Source organism: Perca fluviatilis, chromosome 8 (genome assembly GCF_010015445.1).
Source record: "Perca fluviatilis chromosome 8, GENO_Pfluv_1.0, whole genome shotgun sequence".
NCBI lineage: Eukaryota > Metazoa > Chordata > Actinopteri > Perciformes > Percidae > Perca > Perca fluviatilis.
In genome coordinates this window covers 23,160,146-23,183,608 of record NC_053119.1, presented here as the reverse complement: position 1 = coordinate 23,183,608, position 23,463 = coordinate 23,160,146, and the positions used below count along the sequence as shown (strand labels likewise).

At 40.7% G+C, this 23,463-nt stretch overlaps 1 protein-coding gene across 3 annotated transcripts in view; it reads left to right on the top strand.

The window, feature by feature from the left end:
* pparab (peroxisome proliferator-activated receptor alpha b) overlaps positions 1-22,459 on the top strand; it is a 30,282-nt gene extending 7,823 nt beyond the window's left edge. Inside the window, exons 1-7 of one of the 3 annotated variants that reach the window (XM_039807849.1) lie at positions 2,043-2,204; positions 6,265-6,513; positions 8,225-8,388; positions 10,660-10,798; positions 16,739-16,938; positions 19,899-20,352; positions 20,588-20,832. In XM_039807849.1, coding sequence (XP_039663783.1) covers positions 6,306-6,513; positions 8,225-8,388; positions 10,660-10,798; positions 16,739-16,938; positions 19,899-20,352; positions 20,588-20,832 — 1,410 coding nt within the window. In that variant the 5' untranslated portion in view covers positions 2,043-2,204; positions 6,265-6,305. Of the gene's footprint in view, positions 1-2,042; positions 2,205-6,264; positions 6,514-8,224; positions 8,389-10,659; positions 10,799-16,738; positions 16,939-19,898; positions 20,353-20,587 lie in introns of those variants that run through there. The other 2 variants (XM_039807847.1, XM_039807850.1) reach the window with 2 other exon arrangements.
* The last annotated feature ends 1,004 nt before the right edge of the window (positions 22,460-23,463 follow it).

Genomic DNA, 23,463 nt, shown 5'->3' with positions numbered 1-23,463 from the left:
TAGTTAAGCTGTGGTTATACTGCAGGTCAAGGTTAAACAGTAGCAGTGTCATTTCAACATATGACCTCACTGTTGTTTACACATCAGACTCAATCCAAAGCAGAAAACATATATTCTTATTAACAACCAGGATGTCATGACCACTTGCTCATATCTTTCCCCGACAGAAATGTCCCATGCATTTAGATTTACTGTAAATAATATGCTTTTTAACACAAATGCTCCATAAATGCACTGCTCAATGCTTCAGCGTGCAACCTTATTGTGTTTGACAGGTTATTGGAAACTAATATTTATCTAATACTTATGGTAAAAAATGCTTAATGTATCTGCCAAGTAAACAGCCAGAAATGCCTCATCTATGGTAAGTTTATAAGAAACAAAACATTTGGAAATATAATGGCAGCTGGTCAAATTAGACATACTTTAGAAAATATCAAAAGAAATGCAAGTATGTAGAAACTTTGAATTTGCTCGAACTAAACCGGTGCCAAAAATATAAATAAACCTTTAGAGTTTATTCAAGGTCACGACAACAGTCAGTCCATGTGTCTAAATTCAGATTATTGAAGCATTTTCTATGTTGCCACGTGTTTCACCCAAACTGACAACCACATTTTTTTTTTTTCACTTCGCAAAGTTTTTGTTCACTCGGAGAATATCACCATACATTTTCAATTCATGTGCTTGTTTTGAGTCCACAACACATACACATGCAGGCACACTTTCCATCATGTCATGATCTATAAACAGCCAGTGCGATGGCTCAGGTCAGCGTAGACATTTGAGGTAACGTGAGCCACTTTCACATAGCACCTTCTGCAGTTTTTCATGGTCAGATTGTATGGGCTCTGTCTTGAGAGCGTGTGTGAACATTTAATAATTTTTTTTTTTGACACTGAACACGCTGTCAATGCAGAGCTCAGAGTCCACTGGGGCTTATGCAACTTAGTGTTTTATTTCTCAACTCGATGCAGCAGTGGGTGTTTAATATGCTGACAGCCAAAGAGAGCTCATCTTGAGTAACGCGTCTTCTTTCAAATCACAAGGCTTGTCCATTTAGAAATAGAATATGTGAGAAACACACAAGTCTCCCTTTATGAGTGGAATAGATAACTCCAGTAGTTGTGAAAAAATGTGACTTACTGAGTATAATAGCATCCCGTTCCAAGCAGCCATTGTTTCCATCCATTTCTATTTGATATGAAAATCTATTATCTATCTATTATCTATAGTTGTGTAATCCTTCAGGTCTGCATTCTTTTTGTCAATATTGCATTGCTGTTATGAGGCAGTATAGTGTGATATAGAAGTTTAAGTGAACTGCATTACCACATAACAATAATGTATTATTTCCATAGTCTAATGCAGGCATAATGTTTATGGAGATGGATTAAGCAACTCAAGCTAATAGATTCATTATGTGCATAATTATTGGAAACCAATGGAGGTCTGAAAATGCGAGAATAATACATCAAAAATATATAATAATAATAATAATAATAATAATAATAATAATAATAATAATAATAATAATAATATAAACAATTTTAAATTGGCTATAAAAATGTAATTGGATGATGATATTAGGATTAACAAAAATTTGCAAAGACAATAGTTTGGACCTTTCATGTCTAAACATGGGTGACAAAATTTGATTGTGCTGGACATATTGACCCTGAGATGACAAGGTAAGTGATCTGATCCTGACCTGACATAATGATTGAACTGTTCAACGCTATCTGCTCATCTGTCATCTGTCGGGGACTACAGCTAAAGTCCAATGTCAATCACTTCCCCTGTACTTTGGTCAATCTCCATAGCGATAAGAGGGCACCAGCTATAGCATATCAGCTCTGAGTGATAAGGGTTCAGTTGAGTGTTTACACTGTGGGCACGGTCCAGACTGAGCTCATAGAGTGAACTCTTCAAACAAATTGACAGGCAGAGCTGGCGGGTCAGCCCCATCAGCCCATATTCCTGCTCTAAGACCACCGTTATTCCCCTAAGGCCCTTCTTCTGACAAGCCTGTTACCACTCAGACCACAGGATGGGTGGATTAAACATTAACCTGTGGTCTGCTCTCTCTCACACACAAACCCACACGCGCACTGAATGATCATACAAACTTGTGGAAAGAGCTGGATGTCATGTTGTCAGGGACCACAGTTACATGGAAGACTTCAAGTTTTTGGATGAGGAAGGTAGGGAAGTAGTGTTTACTGAAGTTATTAATGGGTTTTCATATTCTATAAACTATGCTTACCAACAGTCTTTGAAAAAACACATTTTATAGACTGGTAGCAATACTGCAGACAGACAAATACTATGTAAGCAACTCTTCGGTCTCCTTTCATTGCCAAGGTATGTTCTCCTGTACTTTGGAAGGACTACAGTGTTTTCAGTAATGTTTTTTTTTCCACGCCTTGGTGAGACAAGCCCATACACACCTTTAATGTCTTAGTCTGCTGCCAGCTTTATCTGTGATTTCTTGTCATCACAGTCTTTGCTGTTTGCTGTCCTCATCGTTGATGGATTTGAAAAAAGCATTGAGCTTTGTTGGATGCCGCAGAGACATTAGTTAGTCACGGAGGCTGTGTGATCTGTGATTAAACTTTTCAGCTATCAGCTATAGCCTGTGTGGATTTAGAGATGCCACAAGATCAGATAACTTGAAGTGCACTACTTCTTGAGTGGCGGGTATCACTACCGAGACTGTCAGCTCAACAGTGCAGGTGATTTATCGATCATTTTCTTAAAGATCTCACATGCTAAGCAACTGTGCAGAAATCCATCGGACAGTATGGATATTTTTGCTCCACATATACATCCGGCCCTGTGATCACCAGCACAGACCTGCTAATACACAAGTCTGTAATGGGATTTATCGGTTTTGATGATGAGAGATTGAATTCCTGTTATAGTTTGTAGCTGTCTTCACATGCCTGCTTCCCGCCCTCCGCCACTGATTTCAAAGCGTTATCCATGTGTCGGCATTGCCATGGCATCGTCATGGCGACCTCGGTGGCTCTTGGTTAGTGGTCTTTTGTCAGTTTAAACCCCACCCCCTCCTCCCCTTTTGGACCCTAATTCCAACCCTAACCCACACAAACACGTTGCTCATCTTCCTTTCTGAGCGCACAGTGCCCTCAGCAGGCTTGGTTGAGTGAGCACTTGAGAGGGCTTGACCTTAAAGACAAAGGCTTGCTGTTACCGTAGGAACTGCTGTTTTCCTTCTCTCTCTCTGCCTCACATGCTCACTCTGTCTCGCACGTTGCTGATAAAGACCCTGTAATGTAGCTTTCCTGACATTCCTCTCCACCCCCTGTGTCTCTCTCTGTCTTTTTCTGTCTCAATCCACAATACCTCTGCAGTCTGCAGCTAAGCAGATCTGTGTGTTTACATTGTGATGTTACATGGTGGTGGCAACACAACATTAGCTTGGTCCACTTCATAGCTGCTGGTAGGGAGTCATGAGTTCAGAAAAGGACTCCTGTCATGATATTTGATAAGAAAGTCATGCATGCAGTGGGTGTGTGTTGACACAGAAATTTGTTTTTTTGATATTCTGTAAATCCAAAGTTATCTCATCTTACCACTAGATATAACGTGCAGGTTAATGGAGTGTAATCCAAATAGACACCATGGAGGTTAGTCCAACTGTAGCCAAGAAGTATCTTTATTTTTCCCCTTGAAGCATTATTATGATGGGACAGTGCTCAGTGAAGCGAGTGTATGAAACAGGATGTCCTCTAAAAGAAGACCTGAGGGTCAGGAGCTAGCGGCTGAATGCTAAAGAGGTTTGCTTTATCATAGCAGAGCTAACACTGCCTCTATTTAGAATTACAAGTGTATGGAAGAGTGAGAAGCTCAGTAAAGCTGCTCGCTCACATGCCAGGATTCTTTTCATGTAAAGTCGTTTCAAGTAGTGTTTTTAACGAGTGGGAATCTTCAAGGTCGATTAGATTCCGTTTAGTTCATCTGGGCTGTGATTCTTGATGATACAATTCATTTTATTGCATTGTGAGTTTATTTTTTTTTCTCTGCTTCTTGACCCAGTTTTAAAATCTAAAAAACACTTGCTGTGCTGTCTTTCCAACGGCTTGAGCACTAAAACATTTGTATTCATATTCATCCATTAGCCAATATACAAGGCACCATTACAATACCAGCGTCTTCAATAGAGTGTAGTTTTAGTATTAGGGTGTCGTATTGCCAAAATTCCTAACCTCAACATACCAGAACATACACTTAGATGCAAGTTACCATCAAGTTCCCTCTTTAATATATTTGCAAAGGCTGACATTTCCAGTGCAGGAGCAGCTAGGCTGAATTTTTTGTTTTTTTGTTTTTGTACATGGTAAATTGACTGCACTTGTATTGCTTCTCAACAAGTCAGAGTTTTATTAGACCATGCGCTCTGTGATTTTAAAGGATGGCTTACTGCTTATTCATATCCACATTCATCCATGTCATACCAAGTGATTAGACTTTGAGGTCTTGTTGTGCTGTTATTACATATTTGTCTATATTTCAGTTCATTAATCTTCTTTTGGTCATTCTGCCCACTCACCTACCAGTCCTGAAAGTAGTAGGGACCTTTCCCTCCTACTTGAAGGTTTTAAATGTCACTGAAAAATAAATAAATTCTACTATTATTAACCGCCATGTAACGCATAGAATCACGTTTAGTTCATCCATTTTATTTGCCGTCTGCACTCAAGGTTAAACTATATGCAAATGATCTATACTTTCTGTAGCTGCTTCAATGAAATACCATTCATGTCTGTCGTTAGATCTTTTAAATAGACTCACAGGGAGCACGGAGGGCAGAAACGTTTTAAGCATGCAGTCAGTCTCTCTTCTCAAACAACCTACAGTACATTGCACAGTACGGGCTAAGTTAAGGTTAAACTAAAAGTGGACATGTGTAAAGGTGTAGAATGGCTGATAACAGCCAGCAGCTGCTGTCTTGTAGGCATATAGCTACCCTCTACCTCACCCCTTGTTTGATGTTCTTAGTGGGGCCTGATGGAAAGGGCTTACTGAAGATTGACCCAGTTTACATGCGGATGTATGAAGTTCCAATATGTGATGTAAGGTCCATTCCCTCTGCTAGTCTGCTAGTAATCTTAACCAACAAGCTCCTCCCAGTTCCCACTGTGCAATTCAGCAAAATCTCACCCATCTACTTCAAGCCAGTCTGTCGTGTCTCCTCTATTAGCCAACCCCAGAACTAGCCTATCACAGTACAGCCTAAGCCAGCCTAGTGACCCACATTCATCCCACATGTCCCTGTGCTTCACTTTCTGTCTCTCTGGTCTTTGTCTTTCTATTTTGGGCGCACTATGAGGTTTACAAGGATAAGGTTACTGTATTAGGAGTAAATAGCTCATGAGCAGAGGGGTCTGTGCTATGTCATAAAATACTCTGTGTCCTTCATTCCCTTACTATCCCCCCACTATAGCAACATGCAGCACCTGTTAGTGTGGATGGCCACACGTTGCATCAGCAATACTCATTAGGCCTGAATGCATTATGTATGCTGTGTTGAATCATGTGCACTGAAAAACAGTGCAATGTTACTCTGTGGTGTTGATGGTGATAATGACGTAATCAGTTATTAGCCATGCTTGTGGCTCAGCTTTGTGGATGGCAATGGTCAGTTGGTCCGCTATTTTGATCCCGACTGAAATATCTCAACATCTTTTAAATGGAGTGGCAAAACATTTGGTACAAACATTCAGGGTTCCCAGATGATGTATTAAATGATTGTGTAGATCTCTCTATTTTTCCTCTAGTGCCACAATGAGGTTGTCATTTTTGGTTTTGACTGAAATGTCTTAACGATTGCCATAACATTTTGTACAGACATTCATGTCCCCCTCAGGATTAACTGTAATCACTTTGATGATCCCCTTACTTTATGTTTTAACCATCATCAGGTCAAAGTTTTAATCTCTCCAATAATTCAAATTTTGCCATACATTTTGGTTTATGAAGCAAGTCTAATGACCTGTACTTTGTGTTCATAGCTAATTACCAAATGTTAGCATGCTAACACACTAAACTATGATGGTGAACATGGTAAACATTTACACCTGGTAAACATCAGCATGTTAGCAAGCTTACTCTCTAGAAATTCAGGCAGAGGTGACCTTAGAAATTAATTATCATCTTATTTTCTCTGTCTGCCTGTTTGTGTTTCCATACCCTCTTTGACCTTCTTCTTTTCCCCCTCCACCCTTCCCCTGTCCTCCCCAGTCTGATGAGTGAAAGTGCCGCCAACCCGTTCCTCCACCGTTATGGTCGACATGGAGAGCCATTACCATCCCCCTTCGCCCCTGGAGGACTCGGTGCTGGGCAGCCCCCTGTGCGCCGATCACAACTTCATAGGCGGCATGGAGGAGCTCCAGGACATCTCCCAGTCCATCGACAACGACGCCCTCAGCTCCTTTGATGTCCCCGAATACCAGTCCTCCAGCAATGGCTCTGAAGGTTCCACTGTTCTAGGTGAAGTATCATTATCATTAAACTGAAATGATCTATTTAGATTTGGGGTTTGCCCCTATACTGTCATTTCACAGTTTAAAAGTGTCCCTGGCAGTTCAGTGTAATCTCCTTGCCATTGCTGTTGCCAGAGCAGGGGTCCCTCAGTTTACCCCTTTTAATCCCTTGTTTGCTCCAACTGAATGTTCGGAAAGGACATACACTTTGGCTAATTTAACCTCTTGCCTTGACCTTCAACAAAGCTACACTACAGTACAATCATTGAACAGCCCTTTGTTTACTCAGAATGTCTGAGATTGCTTTACCCTTTTGGGCAATAGTCCATTGATCTTAATCAGTTCGTTCTTCTTGTCTCTGATTTATTGAGCGAGTTGATGCATTTTCCTGCCAATTTATTTCCCTATTTCCTCCCCATGTCTTCTTTTCTTTTTCTGCTTATCTACTTCTTATTTTCTGTCCCATTGTTTTACCTCTTTGTCCTATTCCAGCCCTTCTCATTGCCCCATATCCATTCAGAAATTCATACATTTTGCTACTGTTTCCTCCTAAATAAAAGTCACATGGGCATCTCCTACCCAGTTATGCAACAAGTGAAGAAGTCATAAATAGTACAGAAAGATAAACATGTAATGAGAGAATAGAGGGTGTGAGTGAGGGAGATGGAATGAGAGGAGAAAAGTGAGGGAAGTATGGGGAGAAGGCATCACGGAAACATTTGATGATGTCATGGAAAAGTCAGTGAGAGGGTGTTCAGGATTTATGGGTGTTCAGGAGTGCTAAGAAGCAGAAGAAACACTGACATGCTTTTCTTGTCCACAATAAGTTGAATCATATGCACTTGCACCATGCAGGCACACAGCTCCAGGTCCGCTGCCAAATGCCGCTTATCCCCGTTCTGGCTTCTCTCGACCAACTCATGTGGCTTGACTTAGTGCCACTGTTTGGTACCATTTCACATTTGCTATTTGTGTACCAAACGAGTTCTACCAACCATGCTGCCTTCACAAGGTGGTAATAGAAAACTGTTGGCAACCTCATGACCTCTCATCCACGAGGAGGATCAGTAATACTACTCCAACACTGTTATGCTTGTGACAGGCAACCCAATGCAAACAACATGCGAATATCTCTGAATAACTAGTTGCTGGAACAGACTGTCCTTTGTCAGGGCAAAAAGTTCAAGCTGTACTTTATATTCCACTAGTTCTTTGCCGGAGGGAGGTGAGACAGTAGAGATGCATTCATTAAGGCAGAGGAAGGTACATTTCTTTCAAGATTGTGACTCAGTTTGTTGTCTGATTGTGGTGACAAGATCAGCATGTATCCTGTGTACTGCTGGCTATGACAAAGTATGATAGGCCCATCAATTGTTATACTTAAAAAATTTTTAAAAAAAGTATTACATTGCCTACACTCTGGCACCATTCATGAAACTGAGCAAAGCAAACCCCCATTTACAAAAGACAGCTTGAGAGACAAGTTAAAGTTCCTGTATACTTTCTCTCCTTTACACACCTGGCCAATCAGTGTGTGAAGTGGGCCTGCTTGTCGATTTGGTTTTTCCGTGGGATTTTGTTGACAATGAGAAAAATATACAATATCACCAGACTTATTAATTGGCTACCAGTGCAGTGTTTGCCTTAAGATGTGTGTATTGATCAGGGGGCAGTAGTGCAATGACACATGTAATCATCCATGTGCTTGTGTTTTGTAGATGCCCTGACACCAGCATCCAGCCCGTCGTCGGTTGTTTACGGGATGGCAGCGGGCCAGGATGAGTTCTCATCTGCCTCCTCTTCGCTCAATCTAGAGTGTCGAGTTTGTGCTGACCGTGCCTCGGGCTATCACTATGGAGTCCACGCATGCGAGGGCTGCAAGGTGAGACGAAGATTAATTGGTTCTATCTCAATATTTCACCTTAGACGTTGGCGAAGACTAGACCAGTGTACGGACATTATTGTGAGGATTGAATCTGAAGTTATCACACATGCCTGGTCTCTCTTATCTTCTCACCCTACAATGTGTTTTACTTACTACTGGTTTCTCTCCATCAATCAATATTTCTGTCAATATCCATCAATCGCTCTCTCCCAAAGTAACCCACACTCAAGTACAGACAAGCCAAGAATCTCAAACCGCCTTTTGACTACACATTAACCAATTTCAAGACACTGAAAAAAAGTAGGACATGCCAGAAATCCAGAGGCAGTGTGTCTTGTGACTGATGATACTTTCTTAAAGCATCAGAACTACCAGGCTTGGCCTTTACACGTGGTTGCTCAATAATCTTTGAGTTAATTGTTTACCAGTCATGTTGAACAACTCAAGGGTCTTTTTTGAGAGGCAAGGATGAAAATAGTCTAACTTGAGGTGTGTGTGCATGTGTTTTTGAGCTTATGTTGGTGTGTCAGTATTGTGTATTCTTTATAAATGTTTTCTTTTCTATCAGTCGCTGAGGGGAAAGTAGCTGAAGTGAGCGACTTTTCTACACCTCCGCACTGTGAATCCACTGGGCGCAGCTAAATGTGTCAGCCAAGAGAGCAGTAGGAGTATGAATGTCAGGAAGTGATACATAAACTCAGCAGCTCCGTGCATCAATACAGATGTATCTACACTGGACAAAGGCCTTGGTCTTGTCCACAGGGCAGAGACAAAACTATGTGACCTATGCAGAGTGAATTCGTAAAGCTCTAAAACAGCACGTCATCACAAAAGCCAAGGTAAATTTGTTTAGTAACAATATCTACATTTAGGAGGGGTGATTAAAAGTACATATATCAGAAGTGACCTATGAAGTACCAAAGGGTAATGTGGAAGCCCCTTTTTGCGACAGCTGGATTATCACTGGATATATAAATCAAGTCTTAAAAATACGAAAAAAAAGTGTTGCACACCCTGGCTCCAAAAGCATTTATGGGTCTGTTATTAGAGAATAAAAAGAGATATGCAAATGAAGCCAGAGTGTGCAACATTTTTTTTCTTATTTTCAAGTCTACCTCCAGTGATCAGCACCTCACTACAATGCTATTATTTTACAAGTCATAATAGGCCAGCAAGGTTTGTCACATTTCAATTTCAATCAAGAATTCCAGTTCCATCTTTAAAAAAAAAAAGGAAAAAAGGAAAGAAAAAAGGCTTTATTCCAAGTTGGACAGTAGAGAGGTGTCAGGAAATGAGAGGAGAGAGAGGGGAAAATGCAGTATACTGTAGGTTGTCCACTGGGTCTTAAAATCCACTACCGATTGCTGATTGCTGCATGTAAATGTCTGACAGAACCAGGGCCACAAACAAAATATCACATGTGAAATTATCAGAATTGTTATATTTTTGTATATAAAACAACTTGACATACACACACATATCTATCCTCTCATATGCATCCTTCCCCTTTTGTAATAGGAGGAGGCCGACCTCTGTGTTGTTAGCACACTGATCCTTTACGACAGTGAACACAAGCAGCGTCGACATGAAGCCCACGTAGCCTGACCTCCGTGTGTGTGTGTGTGTGTGTGTGTGTGTGTGTGTGTGTGTGTGTTGCGTGTGTGTGCGTGTGTGTGTGATTTTGGAGGTTAGTGGGTGAGAGTCAAGCAGGGTTATGTAACACGTGCTCACATGGTTGAAGCGTTTCCCACCGACACCGCTATGTCCCATTATACCATGTGTAATCTTGTATTGTACGAATATTTTCCTGTCTTTCATACTGTGTGTCATTTGGCATGCTGGGTGACAGTTTTGGATAAAATTGCAATTTGCTATTAAGTATGGCTAAATATGTTATTAAGCAATTCCCCGGGCCATGTTCTACCCTCTGGCCAACCATAGACATGCCACTTGCTCGATCTGTTCCTCGCCAAAGTTAAATGTTTGTTTTTGTCAAGCTTGTGTAAGCGAGGATGGTGAAACTATGTGTCTGATATTGTCTTGCATTCATATGGGAATAAATAACTGCTTCTCTAAAAATAATCTTCTTTCTTAATAAAGAGTTGGTTAATAGTTTTTTTTTTTCTGGATCCTGAAACTGATTTCATAACAGCACAGTTTATTAAAAGGTAATTTACTTGTCTCTCTCAAGTATTAACTCTAATTATGTTTTTTGGTTCATGTGAGCAGTATTCACATTTTAGCAATGTTTTCCCTTCGTTCGTTCAGGGTTTTTTTAGGCGGACCATCCGTCTGAAGCTGGAGTATGACAAGTGTGAGCGTCGCTGCAAGATCCAAAAAAAGAACCGCAACAAGTGCCAATACTGCCGCTTCCAGAAGTGCCTGTCGGTGGGCATGTCCCACAACGGTGAGTCCTACAGGGCAGGGCGGGTTTAGGCTGTGATTCAAACCCAGAACATGTGTACACACACACACACACACACACACACACACACACACACACATATGCATGGTTCTTGTTACTTGTAAACACACACTACTTAACAGAGTACCACAGTCGTGCAGATGTGAACAGACACATATATACACATAATTAGCACAAATAAGAAATCTAACACCTCAGTTGAGTGTTAAGTTGCATGCTAAGGCATGTCTCTAACTGAAGACTAATCCAGGCTATTAGACAGCTTCTTCTACAGATACTACAGATACCCACTGTAGATCATCTGTATTTTCCTTTTATTCAGAAAAATACCTCTTAGATCTGCAATTCACTCATGTGCAGTACATGGTCTATCTGCATCTGTGGATAGTGTAGCCTTTGCAGTGCTGGATTCATGTTGAATTCCAATGGCTGAACTCTTTTGTTGGAAATATGATAAGTGAGTCGATCCACCTGATTATGTGACAGACAAAACCCATAATAGCACACCTATAATTAGCGTTGCTGCAGCGATCGAGGGCACATGGTAAGAGCCCAAAATGTAAAAAAACAAACAAAATTAATGTTAATTAATCACATATGCTAAGAAACCTTGTCATCCAAAAACTTAAACCATATTGCATTTGTATTTATTTTCTTGCTGGAAGAGAGCTTGCACTGTGTTTTACTGTTTTTTCCTCCTGGCTCTTTACAGTGTACGTTTCCCTGTGAAATCTGAGATTTTTCAAAAAATAATTTGTAATATTTTATGAAAAAGTCATAATTTTGAGGGGAAAATAATATTAGGTGAATAGAGTCGTAAATTCAATGTCAAATTAAGACTTATGGTAACACTCTCAAAATGACTTTTTTTTTCTTGAAAAAGTAGGACTTCATCTTTTTTTGTAATATTGTGACTTTTTTGAAATTGTGACTTTAGTCCCATAACATTGCATCACTTTCTAAAATTATTCAGAGTTTATTTTTAAAATCTCAGTCTATAAATACAACAATATTTTGTGATCATTAATCCAGCCAACGCAGTCTGTTTCATTCTTGACTGTTGCAGACAAAGCATTTGCACATGCAATATATGTGCACACTCTAAACAGTATTGTCTTAAAAGCCTTACATCAGACGTGCAACTCAGCATTGCAATATCTTTGTTTGGAATACAGGGATTTTGAGGTCAAACTTTGTGATTCTGGTGAATTTTGTTTACTCTATGTAAACATACAACATAGCATGCTGACCCTTGGTCATGGTCAGTGTCCTGATTGGGTAACAAGCACTGAAACAGGTTGTGTGTGTGTGTGTGTGTGTGTGTGTGTGTGTGTGTGTGTGTGTGTGTGTGTGTGTGTGTGTGTGTGTGTGTGTGTGTGTGTGTGTGTGTGTGTGTGTGTGTGTGTGTGTGTGTGTGTGTGTGTGCGTGCGTGCGGGTGCGCGTGCGCGTGTATATATTAGAACCATCAAAAAGGGTCCGTGCAATCGGTGGGTTTACTTATAGACTGTGCACACTTTGCAAATATCCCACAATGGTGGCAGTGACCTGAGGATGCAGAGGCTGGGTTGAGCGTCTTATTTTGTCCCATGGGGTTATTGACATATTGAGACCTAGCCCAGATTTTGATGATGATATGGTAGTGCCTTAAAGTAGTAGTATTTCTGTAAGCTCCTCTTCCTTATACGGTTTATGTGTATTGAGTTTCATGAGCTAATTGTAACCGTAGAGTGGGAGGAAGGAGATTTGAGACCAGTGCAACCTGATCTTTTGGAGACTAGTGTTTGAAGAGACTACAAGACCGATTAGCACTGCTAATTTTGGAGCTTTGTCCCTCTGTTTGTTTCGACAGATAATTGATTCCACAGTTACATCTGAAGATACTGGATGTTCCGGTGTTCCATTTTGTTATGATATATTACTTATAACAGTAGGTTGTATTCATTTTAACATAAAATCATATCTATCTGTCCAAAACTTGTTGATAAGGGGCCATCGTAACAACAATGCAATACAATCTGATTTTGGCTCAGTAAAACAAAATGTATATTTTTTATATTTTGAGCACTTTATTCTAAAGTGGACAGTGAAGAGGGGAAAGTTACATTTGTATTGTAATGACTTAGGCCACTCAATGTTGTCTTGTGAAATTATATTACAGTGCTTTAGTTTTCTGGAGTATGTTATATCAACAACATCTCTTTCTTGCTGTTGCAGCAGCAGCAACAAGCTTTTTATTATCACACAACACACAAGTGATTGAAAGTTTCTTGACTCCAGCAACTTAATAATGTCTCAAATCTCATGTACTGACAAGATGCGCTGCCATAAACACATTATTACATGTTTTGGCAGTTTGTGAGAAAATAACCACACTAACCAGTCATACAGTGGTGTGGTGTGGTGTTTAATGGCTGAAATGACTTAAAGGGGTAATAGAATGATTATATAGGGTATTTCACACTGTTCCTTATGGTCTCCTAATGGGGTATGTAACATTGGTTGGGCTGAAAATGGCCTGGTTGATATTTTACTGGCCCTTATGTATCCCTGTGTTTTGGCCCTATTTGTAACAAGAGCTTTTCTTCCAAATATGGTATGGTCATGAATATTTAGATGAGCTGCGCGCTGATTGGTTGAGCGACTTGCCATACGCACACATTAGAGACGCGCGCTGATTGGTTGAGCGAATCCCCAATACACATACATTAGAGAAGCGACAGAATCTCATATTCCAGACACTGCAATGTTTCATTACCAAATTCACTTCTGAGACTTTTTTAAGCGAGAAATCAACTATATAAAGCTGAAATATGGGTCGTTTTACAAAAATTGATGGCTAATTGCAAATTTGGTAAGACGTGACTTTAGGAGCTCCACACAGTCTGACGAAGCGGCAGCCTGCTGGGCTCCATACCCGCGCAAAGTCACCCTTTGTGGATACTGCACTACGGGGCTCCCCGGCCGCCCGGCATAACTATAATATATTTACGGTTTGAATTTCCGTCCACGCCTTATATAACATCATTCCCCAATGTCTTATAAAGCTAACCGTTGTGTCCGATTTGATTTTAAGGCATTTTTATGAACGCGAGGCGTCTTTGTAGGACCAGCAGCTGCTTGCTATATGTCCCATTCATTACAATGGGGAAATACCGCAGCTAGCTAGCTACACTGTCGCCATAACTAAATTATATTTACAGTTTGAATTTCGTCACGCCACTTATATAACATCATTCCCCAATGTCTTATAAAGCTAACCGTTGTGTCCGATTTGATTTTAAGGCATTTTTATGAACGCAAAGGCGTCTTTGTAGGACGAGCAGCTGCTTGCTATATGTCCCATTCATTACAATGGGGAAATATCGCAGCTTGCTCACTTTCGCATAACTAAAGTATATTTACAGTTTGAATTTCGTCACGGCATGAATATTACAGATTCCTCAAGGTCTTACAAAGCTTAGCTAACACTGCGGTCAGGGCGGCGATGTAGCAACCCAGGCAGCACCGGCGCTAAACTCCGACACACAGTCGGAGAAAATTTGCAATTAGCCATTCATTTTCGTAAAGTGGCCCATATTTGAGCTTTATATAGTTGATTTCTCGCATAAAAAAGTTTCAGAAGTGAATTTTGTAATGGAATTGCAGAGATCTGCGTGACCTAGCTAGATTCAGAAAAGTACCTGATCTCAGGTCAGTTGTGTAGCCTATGTAAATGTTGGGGCGTGACTGTTCTCTTAATACACCCATGGCTGTGACAAAGGTTCCGGATTTTGAGATGCTTACGCAAGCAACTAGCTTTGTTGAGATTCGCCCGTTTTCAGCGGCAGTTTCAAAATATGAGATTGTCAATGGGATTTTGAGCTTCTATGTATGTCCTATTTACCCACCGAACTGTCGTTATTCAACTATGACAGGGTAAAATCGGTTTTGCATTCTATCACCCCTTTAATAGAATGACAGACTGTCCCCCTCCCCCCACCTCACACTAGATCTTAGGAAATTGACTTATGCTCAGCTTAACATCACTCACTTCCTCTCATCTTAATTAGACTTGGCTCCTGCCAAGGTGCCCACTGTGGAGCTTTACCAGCTTCAGAAGATCCATCCACTTAGTGAGCAGTAATCTAATGGGCCCTCGTGCTGTCTGCTAGCTCGGTATCCTTGCTCAGTCCGTCCCGGTTGGCCTGGATTTGTTTCAACAGTGGGCGGCTCGTTGGAAAACAGGGAAATCAGATCTCCTTTTAAGCCTTTATGGTCTCATAAATGCAGGTGGTAGGTGCACCTGAATGTTGGGTTCTCAGAGAGCTTATGTGTGCGGCATCAGCTTGTGCACATTTAAATTGGTGAGGAGGGGTTAAACTCTGTTCACCTCTAATCTTATTAGTCAAATGGGATCAGACCGTCTGAGAGATGCTGGCATCCTCTAGTAGAAAAACAACTCTTGCATAATGTTGAAACACACTTCACACACACCTTGTAATGTGTAGTCCCCTTTTGTGTTTATTCCTATTTTTCTCATTGCCGTAATGCATTTCTTTTCATTTGTTTAAATATGTTTCCCTCCTTTCTGTCCTTCTCGCATAAACTTCTTCACATAAACCTCCATACATTTCACGTGTTCAAAGTGCAATATTTGGACCCAGATTTAACCTGAATTTAATGTGTATCTCACCATGGTGTTTCATAGGGGTGGCCATGCTGAGGCCAGTACTCACTTAAGGGTGGCAAAGAAATGAGTGTCTTGTTCAGTTTTGCTGCGTGGCATACCAGCAGTTAGACTATGATGTTTGCTTATGGCCCAAATGTGTGCATCTAAAATAAACCCCTCAGGGCTTTTTTTGGTTATTGTTTTTCTTCTTCTTCTTCTTCTTCCTCCAATTAAGGTTTTAAAGCATTCATTATTCATAAAAAATGTGAATCTCATTAACTTTGTTGGGGGGAATTCAGGTTTACATTGATTAATTAGTTTATTTCAGTGTTGTGAGGGGCTGCTGCACCTGTTGCATTATGATCCTTATGCAAGATTCACAATATTTATTTGAAGTGATTTTCTTGCGTAACCTATTTCTGCTGTTCATATTCACATAACAACCTATGACTATATGACTATAAAATTAAATATTCATACTGTTCACACATACCATGAAGCAAAGAAGCACATTGCATTAAAAACCCAACAAACCAACACTCCCCACCCTCGCTTCATTAAATCCCTGCTGTTTTGCAACAAAAATAAATTGCACGTTTGACTGCAGAGTTAAGTTATGTCAGGGCAGTACTGAGGGTACATTGGCGACCCGCAGACTTTACCTCAGGCCACCACCTGGTGCTAATTTTGGATGATTTTACTGCCAAGGTGAGAGAGGTCTGCATATGTAAAACTTAAATAGTCAGGTAATGTTTTTGTCTTTGAAATAACCTTCTATGGCAAACTGGTCTCTGTTTTTCTGACCTTTTTCTCATTGGAGGATTGTTTTCATTAGAATTAGTGTGTCTAATGCTTGCATTTTGCTGTTTGCAGATCTAGTTGCTGCTGTATTGTTTTATAGACAGAATAAATAAATACATAATCTTAATAAAAGTAGAATTTAGCTTCACTGACTTTGTAATTAAGGTCTGGGACTAATTGTATTATGGCTAATGGTGTGGAGTTCAAGCTATTTTACATTTTCCAAAACTGGGTATGTTTTGAATCACTCTGTGCCCTCTCTTTGTTCTTATACTGTAGTATATTATTATATTATTCTCTGTTTTATTGAAAAGGCTGTTTATAATCATATTATTTAATCTAATATTTACATTGCATTTGTTTCATTTTCTGTAACATCTGTTACACTGTAACTGTGATCTGTGATATGACAGATTTGTACTGGCACAAATTCTGTAATCTTAGTCTGACTTCCTGTCTGCTTTGTTTACAGCCATCCGTTTTGGTCGGATGCCCCAGTCAGAGAAGCTAAAGCTGAAGGCGGAGATGGTAACGGGGGACAGGGAGGTGGAAGACCCCCAGGTAGCCGACCAGAAGACGCTGGCCCGGCAGATTTATGAGGCCTTCCTCAAGAACTTCAACATGAACAAGGCCAAGGCTCGAACCATTCTCACCGGCAAGACCAGCACCCCTGTACGTTAATTAAGAGTAGTGGGTTGGTGAGTGAAAGGTGTTGCAGTGTGGATTGCGCGTTCGTGGCTCTTCTCATTACCAGGATTTCCTCACAAGTCAAGGTCATGTTGTCTTGCAACTTTTAATTTATGTCTTCCCCATTGGAGTGATTTGAATCCCCTTCTGAGCACATTTCAAATTTGTAATCAAACTAATGTCTCAATTTGACCTCACCTCAGAGTGCAGCCAGCCAATGACAGAAATAACTTGCTCAATCAGTAGTGCAAGCCAACACACAAGCTGGACAAGGACACATCTGTATCTGTATAAAGAGCCACTGTATGAGCCCCTCACTTCTCCCTCCGCTGCCTGTTTCCCTCCATGCCTGCACTCTTTTCATCACCCATCCCCAATCTCATCAGAAAAATTATCTCGCAGCCTCGTTCTTTTCATTTCTTTTCATTTCTTTTCATCGGAAAAGAGGGGCCGACAAGGTGAGGGTCAGGGACTGCAGACCAGAGTTGTCGTGAATTCTAAGGGTGGATGTGTGTAGGTGTGAAATAGGTCAAGAGCGACCGGTCAGTCCCAGTGCACATCCATGTTCAAACACAGACCACACCCACTGCTTCTAGAGATCAAAGTTTCTAGATGGATAAGTGTCCATTTAGAGTCCAGAGGAGGTCTGGAGTTTGCAGCCATTGGAAAGCAGTCAGTTGGAAATGCACTGTTGTAGCCTATTGTTTGATCCACCCCTTGATTTTTGTGTTCATTTATGGTGTCGCAGCACTTTTATACATGGGACTTCCTGTGAAAGTCATATTGTACCGTTTGCCACAGCTTTGTGTACAAATTCTGACATGTTGCATAACTTTGATTCTGAGATTGTTGGCCTACAGTATAAAATGACAGCTTTCTAATGTTGTTGTATCTCACATTATTTTAATACTAATTTGAGTAAATAAATACTATAGAAGATACTGTTGCAAGATGACAGTTGATATAGAAAATATTGAACAAAATTTTGTTTAATCCCCGTTGTGGAAAAACTGGATCCTCCATCAACTTATTTGGACCTGTAACTAAGCCAGGAATTTTCCGTCAGGTTTGACTCAACAGTCAAGAGCCATAATTGTGTCACTGCTGGCTCTGATTTGTTACAGCGAAGTTTTATCGTCTGACTCAGCTGGTTTTGCTGTGGTATGATTCATCTTAAACAGTTTGTACAGTCTTGACTGGATGTCTTAAAAAAGCAGCTACAGAAATGTCAAGCTGTTGCTGCTGTTCTGAGTTACACTGTATACTGGATATGGATATACCCTGAAATTTATTGGGAAATACAAGAGGGAGATTGCCTTTTACAAATTATGACTGTTCTCACTAGGGCTGTAACTAGTGATTATTTTCATTATGGATGTTTCTGCTATTGGCTAATCCTCCAATTGAGTTATATTTGAAGGTTCAGTAAATCATAACCGAGGAAGGCTATACATTGTTCTTAGTTTAAGTCATGCTAACATGCTACAAAAAGACAGTTAACATGGTAAACAATATACCTGCTAAAGCGTTGTCATTGTGAGCATCATTGTGCCTACGTACAGCCACCTAAAGTTGCTAACCTGGTTGTAGACTCTTCTGTTCTCTTCCAGTAGCTGGGTTGTAGCAGTTAGTCAGGTCAAGTGTAGTGCTCTCCGTGTAGCACCCCTGGCTCTGCTTCCATTATAAACTGTATTAATATGTATAGAAAATGGCCTACAAAGCCCTTTGACCATCCATAAGGTTGTCGCTGCAGGGCCAAGGAGAGCAATTCTGTCGTCATGGAAATCTCAAGAGTCAACCAGGGCTGTGGGCTTTGTACCTTTCTCTACCCACTGAAGTACCTTTCCACTGAAGTACAAACGCCTGAGGTTATTGTGACAATAAGATGACAAATGTGGCTTCCTTACTTCTGCAGAATCACATAACATCAATCCAGGCAGTGAGCCCAAAAAGAAGAAAAGAACAGCCATTATAAAAACTGAAGACTTACTTATTTACTGTATACAACACGCATGCAGTTTCGAGGCAGCCTGAAACCGAGATTATTATTTCATGAACAAAATTCAGATTGTAGCATTAAGAAAATGTACATGTACCTTGTTCAGAAGAACATTGTTTGTTATATTGACTTATTTATTGTAACTGATCTGTTACACATTATGTGATGATCAAGTGTTTAAATGATGTAGAAGTAGTACAACAAAATTAAACGACTCTGTGTCATGACCCTTATACCTACGCCTGCTACTCTAGCCCACATTTAGCTCAGCACTCATGAGTCAGAGGTCTGATCTGATGTGCAGCAGCAGCTGTAGCTGCTCATCAGATGTTTTGTAACTTCAACTGTGAGAAGAGTGACACAACTAAAAAAAAAAACACATATTAGCTGGAATCAAGGGCATTCCTGCTACCATTAGCTTACACAGCTGCTTACCTTACATGGATTCCTCCAACGACATTATTGGGATTGTGTATATTTCAATTCTAAAAAGAAATTGCCAGCTGGGCTTTTTGACATTTTGAGTTTGCTCTGGTAGGCTCTCTTTTCGCTTACACCGTTTAACTTTCACCATTAGCTCTGTTCTTAAATTTCTAGGCATTATTTGCACCTTAAATCTCTTTTGAGTGGCCTATAATTATATAGCTATAGAGTCAAAAAGAGTAATTATGTAATTGTGGAAATATGAGGGCAATAACAGCTCTGGGCTTAGCCTCTCCTTTCAGTAAGGACTATGGGTAAACACCACAGTCGCTACAGTTTTTCATGTAGCGGAGGTTTGCGGACTCGGCTTTTCCACATTTATGTAGTCAGGTTTATTTATGTAATGTATGCCAAAATCACAGTACACGCTGTACTGACTGTGTTGCATTTCAACTTGAAAACCCATTTATAACCATACTTTACACATATAGCTCATAAATTTGTCATTCGCCACTGTCCACAGCCTTTCGTCATCCATGACTTGGAGACCCTACAGCTGGCAGAGCAGACGCTTGTGGCAAAGATGGTGGGCTCAGCAGGAACGCTAAAGGACAGGGAGGTAGAAGTACGGATTTTCCACGTCTGCCAGTGCATGTCGGTGGAAACCGTCACCGAGCTCACAGAGTTTGCAAAGTCCGTCCCCGGGTTCTCGAGCCTGGACCTCAATGATCAGGTGACTCTTTTGAAATATGGCGTGTACGAGGCCCTCTTTGCCATGCTTGCCTCCAGTATGAACAAGGATGGGCTACTTGTAGCGTACGGCTCTGGCTTCATCACCCGGGAATTCCTCAAGAGCCTGCGGCGGCCGGTCAGTGATATGATGGAGCCAAAGTTCCAGTTTGCAATGAAGTTTAATGCGCTGGAGCTGGATGACAGTGACCTGGCACTGTTTGTTGCTGCTATCATCTGCTGTGGAGGTGAGGATGCAGGAAAAATAATGTTGTTTATAATCAAACTATTAATTTGCTGTATGGTATATTAGAATTGTATTTCTCCTTTTACTCGTTGAGAACGTTTAATCAATCTCTTCATATATAAAATGCTTCCATATTACACAATTGCAGAAATTGTGAAGGCATTCTGGTTTTATTCCAACAGGAGATAATTGTAAAGGAGTCTCACTCAAGTTTATTTTGCTTCCTCTGTGATTAGACCGCCCAGGCCTGGTGAATGTGGCGCACATTGAGCGAATGCAGGAGAGCATTGTGCAGGTGCTACAGCTCCATCTGCTGGCCAATCACCCCGACGACTCTTTCCTCTTCCCCAAGCTACTGCAGAAACTGGCTGACCTCCGGCAGCTAGTCACTGAGCATGCACAACTGGTGCAGGAGATCAAAAAGACAGAGGACACCTCACTGCACCCACTCCTGCAGGAGATCTACAGAGACATGTACTGAGGGTTGTGGAGGAATAACCAGGAGAGGCACTCTACAAATCATCTCCTTTTTTCAGGGACAAAAGAAGAAGAAGAGTCCTCCATAAGCTAGGTTGAACCACTTAAACCCCCATAATGCAGCAAGAGTTAGCTTTGGCTTCTGGTCAGCACAAGAGGTCCCGTTAAGGTCCTGGCAAGAGGCTGATGATTTTCTTGGCTTGACACAGTACTCTCCACTCCATTGTGTGGACCTTCATTGGCAAAAAAGTCATTTATGCAAAGATGTGACGTACACAGCTGATTGAGCCCCTATCTAGATACCAGTGTTTGCAATCTCTGACCAAACACTTAATGCTAATTTGATGTAGTTGAGGTGATCTCCATGGTTATCCCTATCCTGACCCTTAACAAGCCCTAAAATGAGGAAAAAACGTGAACTTGATAGTCACCACTCCAGCAGTATGCTTGAAAGTAGATTTTTATACTGATGTCAAAGAGCAAAAAGCCATATACCTTCACAGTTAACAACGCCCATATGACTTCAGTAGGCAGCAACATTAAGACAGTAATGATACAGTTTCCAAGCAAGGCAGCTACTGCCAAATTGGCTGTCAATAACGGGTGGTGATGGTTATCCATGCACCAGCCCCCCTAGCATGTTCCTTCCCCGTTTGTATACCCAGAGACATAACTGTGGTGCCACCAGGCTCCTGAACATAAACATGTATTTGTACTGTAAGCCTTCTAAGCCATACTGTGTTTGTAATGATACTGGAAATGATTATCTCTTTTTTTCAAGTCTTTCATTGAGTTGCCAAGGTCATCCAGTCTTTCTTCAAACACGTTTTTGAGGTCGCTAACCTCAGTTAGGAGTAGCTGTGCCCAGTCAGGTGTTTCCTCATCATTTGTTTGATTGCCGCACGCCACTCACTTTTCTTTGTTTTGGCTCGGGTTTCACAGGAAAACCAGCAATAGACATGCAGATAGGCAACTATGTTTTAAGCAGACAAATCCAGATCTTTAGTTTAAGTAAATTGTCATTTGGAGGCCCAACATCAAGTTTGAAAGGTACATTGTGTAGGAATTTCTGCCATCTAGCGGTGAAATTGTATTTTGCATTCAAACGAATAGTGCTCTCTAGCACCTCGCTTTTTCAAATGCGTATTGCAACTACGGTAGCCATTATGTACCAAGAAGCTATTCATTGAGTTTTCTTTCGGGTGATGAGGTTCGTTATTTCAAACAAACTGCATTGAATCATTAGTGTGAGCATGTATAAGTAATTGTCCTTGTAATTTAGACCGTAACATTCACTTGCCTGTCAAGGAGAAAGCCGGCAACTTCAGCGTCCCTTTGAAAGTCTTTCTCCTTCATTAGCTCTTTCCACCTGGGAAAGGCTACCCCGATGTTTACCCTCGTGTTTTGAATTCGCCGGTAACGTTGACTTTTTAATTCTTTTTTTCGTTTTTTTGGCGATGAGGATTCCTTCTCCTGTGGCTCGGCATAAGTATGATCATCCATTAGTGACAAGCGCCTCTCACTGATCTCCTCCGTTTCAGCTGGTTTCAGTCACGTGATGCTGGCTCTGAACGAAAAAGCGTTGCTCGTGCTTTATGTCCCTCTCAGCGAGTTATAGTTTTTCAAAATGGCAGAACGACATGGAAGCCTCCTTGGACTTACCCGTCCAATGTAAATACAGATGAGAAATTCTTCGCTTACGAGGATAAGTCAGATCATTGGCAAAAGTAATTTTACACCAATGAAGACATATTTATGAATGATGACATTGATTTTAGCTAATGCAATACTTAAAACGCTACACAGTGTACCTTTAAGGACAGAGCTGTGCAGGAGCATTCAGCATGCCATTCCTCTTAGTCCTACAACAACAGTGTCTTTTGAATTCTTTTCTCTTCCTAACGAGACATTATCAAGACTTGGTATTGATTTTCATCAATTATAACTCAACTTGTATAGTATTTTTACACTTCAGAAAAGGATAGCAAAATCTTACACGGCGCCAAAACCCCAAGAATCTGGAGATATCCTCTTTTTAAATTCCTGCAGAATCTGGATCATATTTGGCGCATATCTGGAGATTTTTTTATATGCTTTATGCCAGGTCAAATACTGAGCCAGATTTGCCTCATGTAGTATACTGTGTGTGTTGCATACACATTAAATAAACACGTTTTGTCATTGAAGCATATATGGTGTACAGATATAACACTAGGTGATATTTTTACTTTGATATTTAACTGATATGAATTATATACAGAGCAAATAAAAGTATGAATTGTTGTGCACCGTATCTGGGGCAATACTAAGTCAGTATTTGTGTTATGGTAAAATACGATGTCGAGGAACATCATGTCACAATATCCGAATATGACCTCATGGCAAATATCAAGATATCTGAACAAATTCAGATATCTTCATATTTATGTTCATATCTGTAATTTTCTACATTTTATACTGGACCTCTGTTAAATGCCTTTTTCACAAAACACATGAACAGACATTTGGCACTCCATCCGGTTTTGTGTTCTGGTATTCAAGGGCTAACACCAAGATAAACCTTGCAACCTTGCATTGCAACCTTAATACAGGCAGACTTAAAGCGGATTTGCCAGAAATTAATTCATCCATTTCT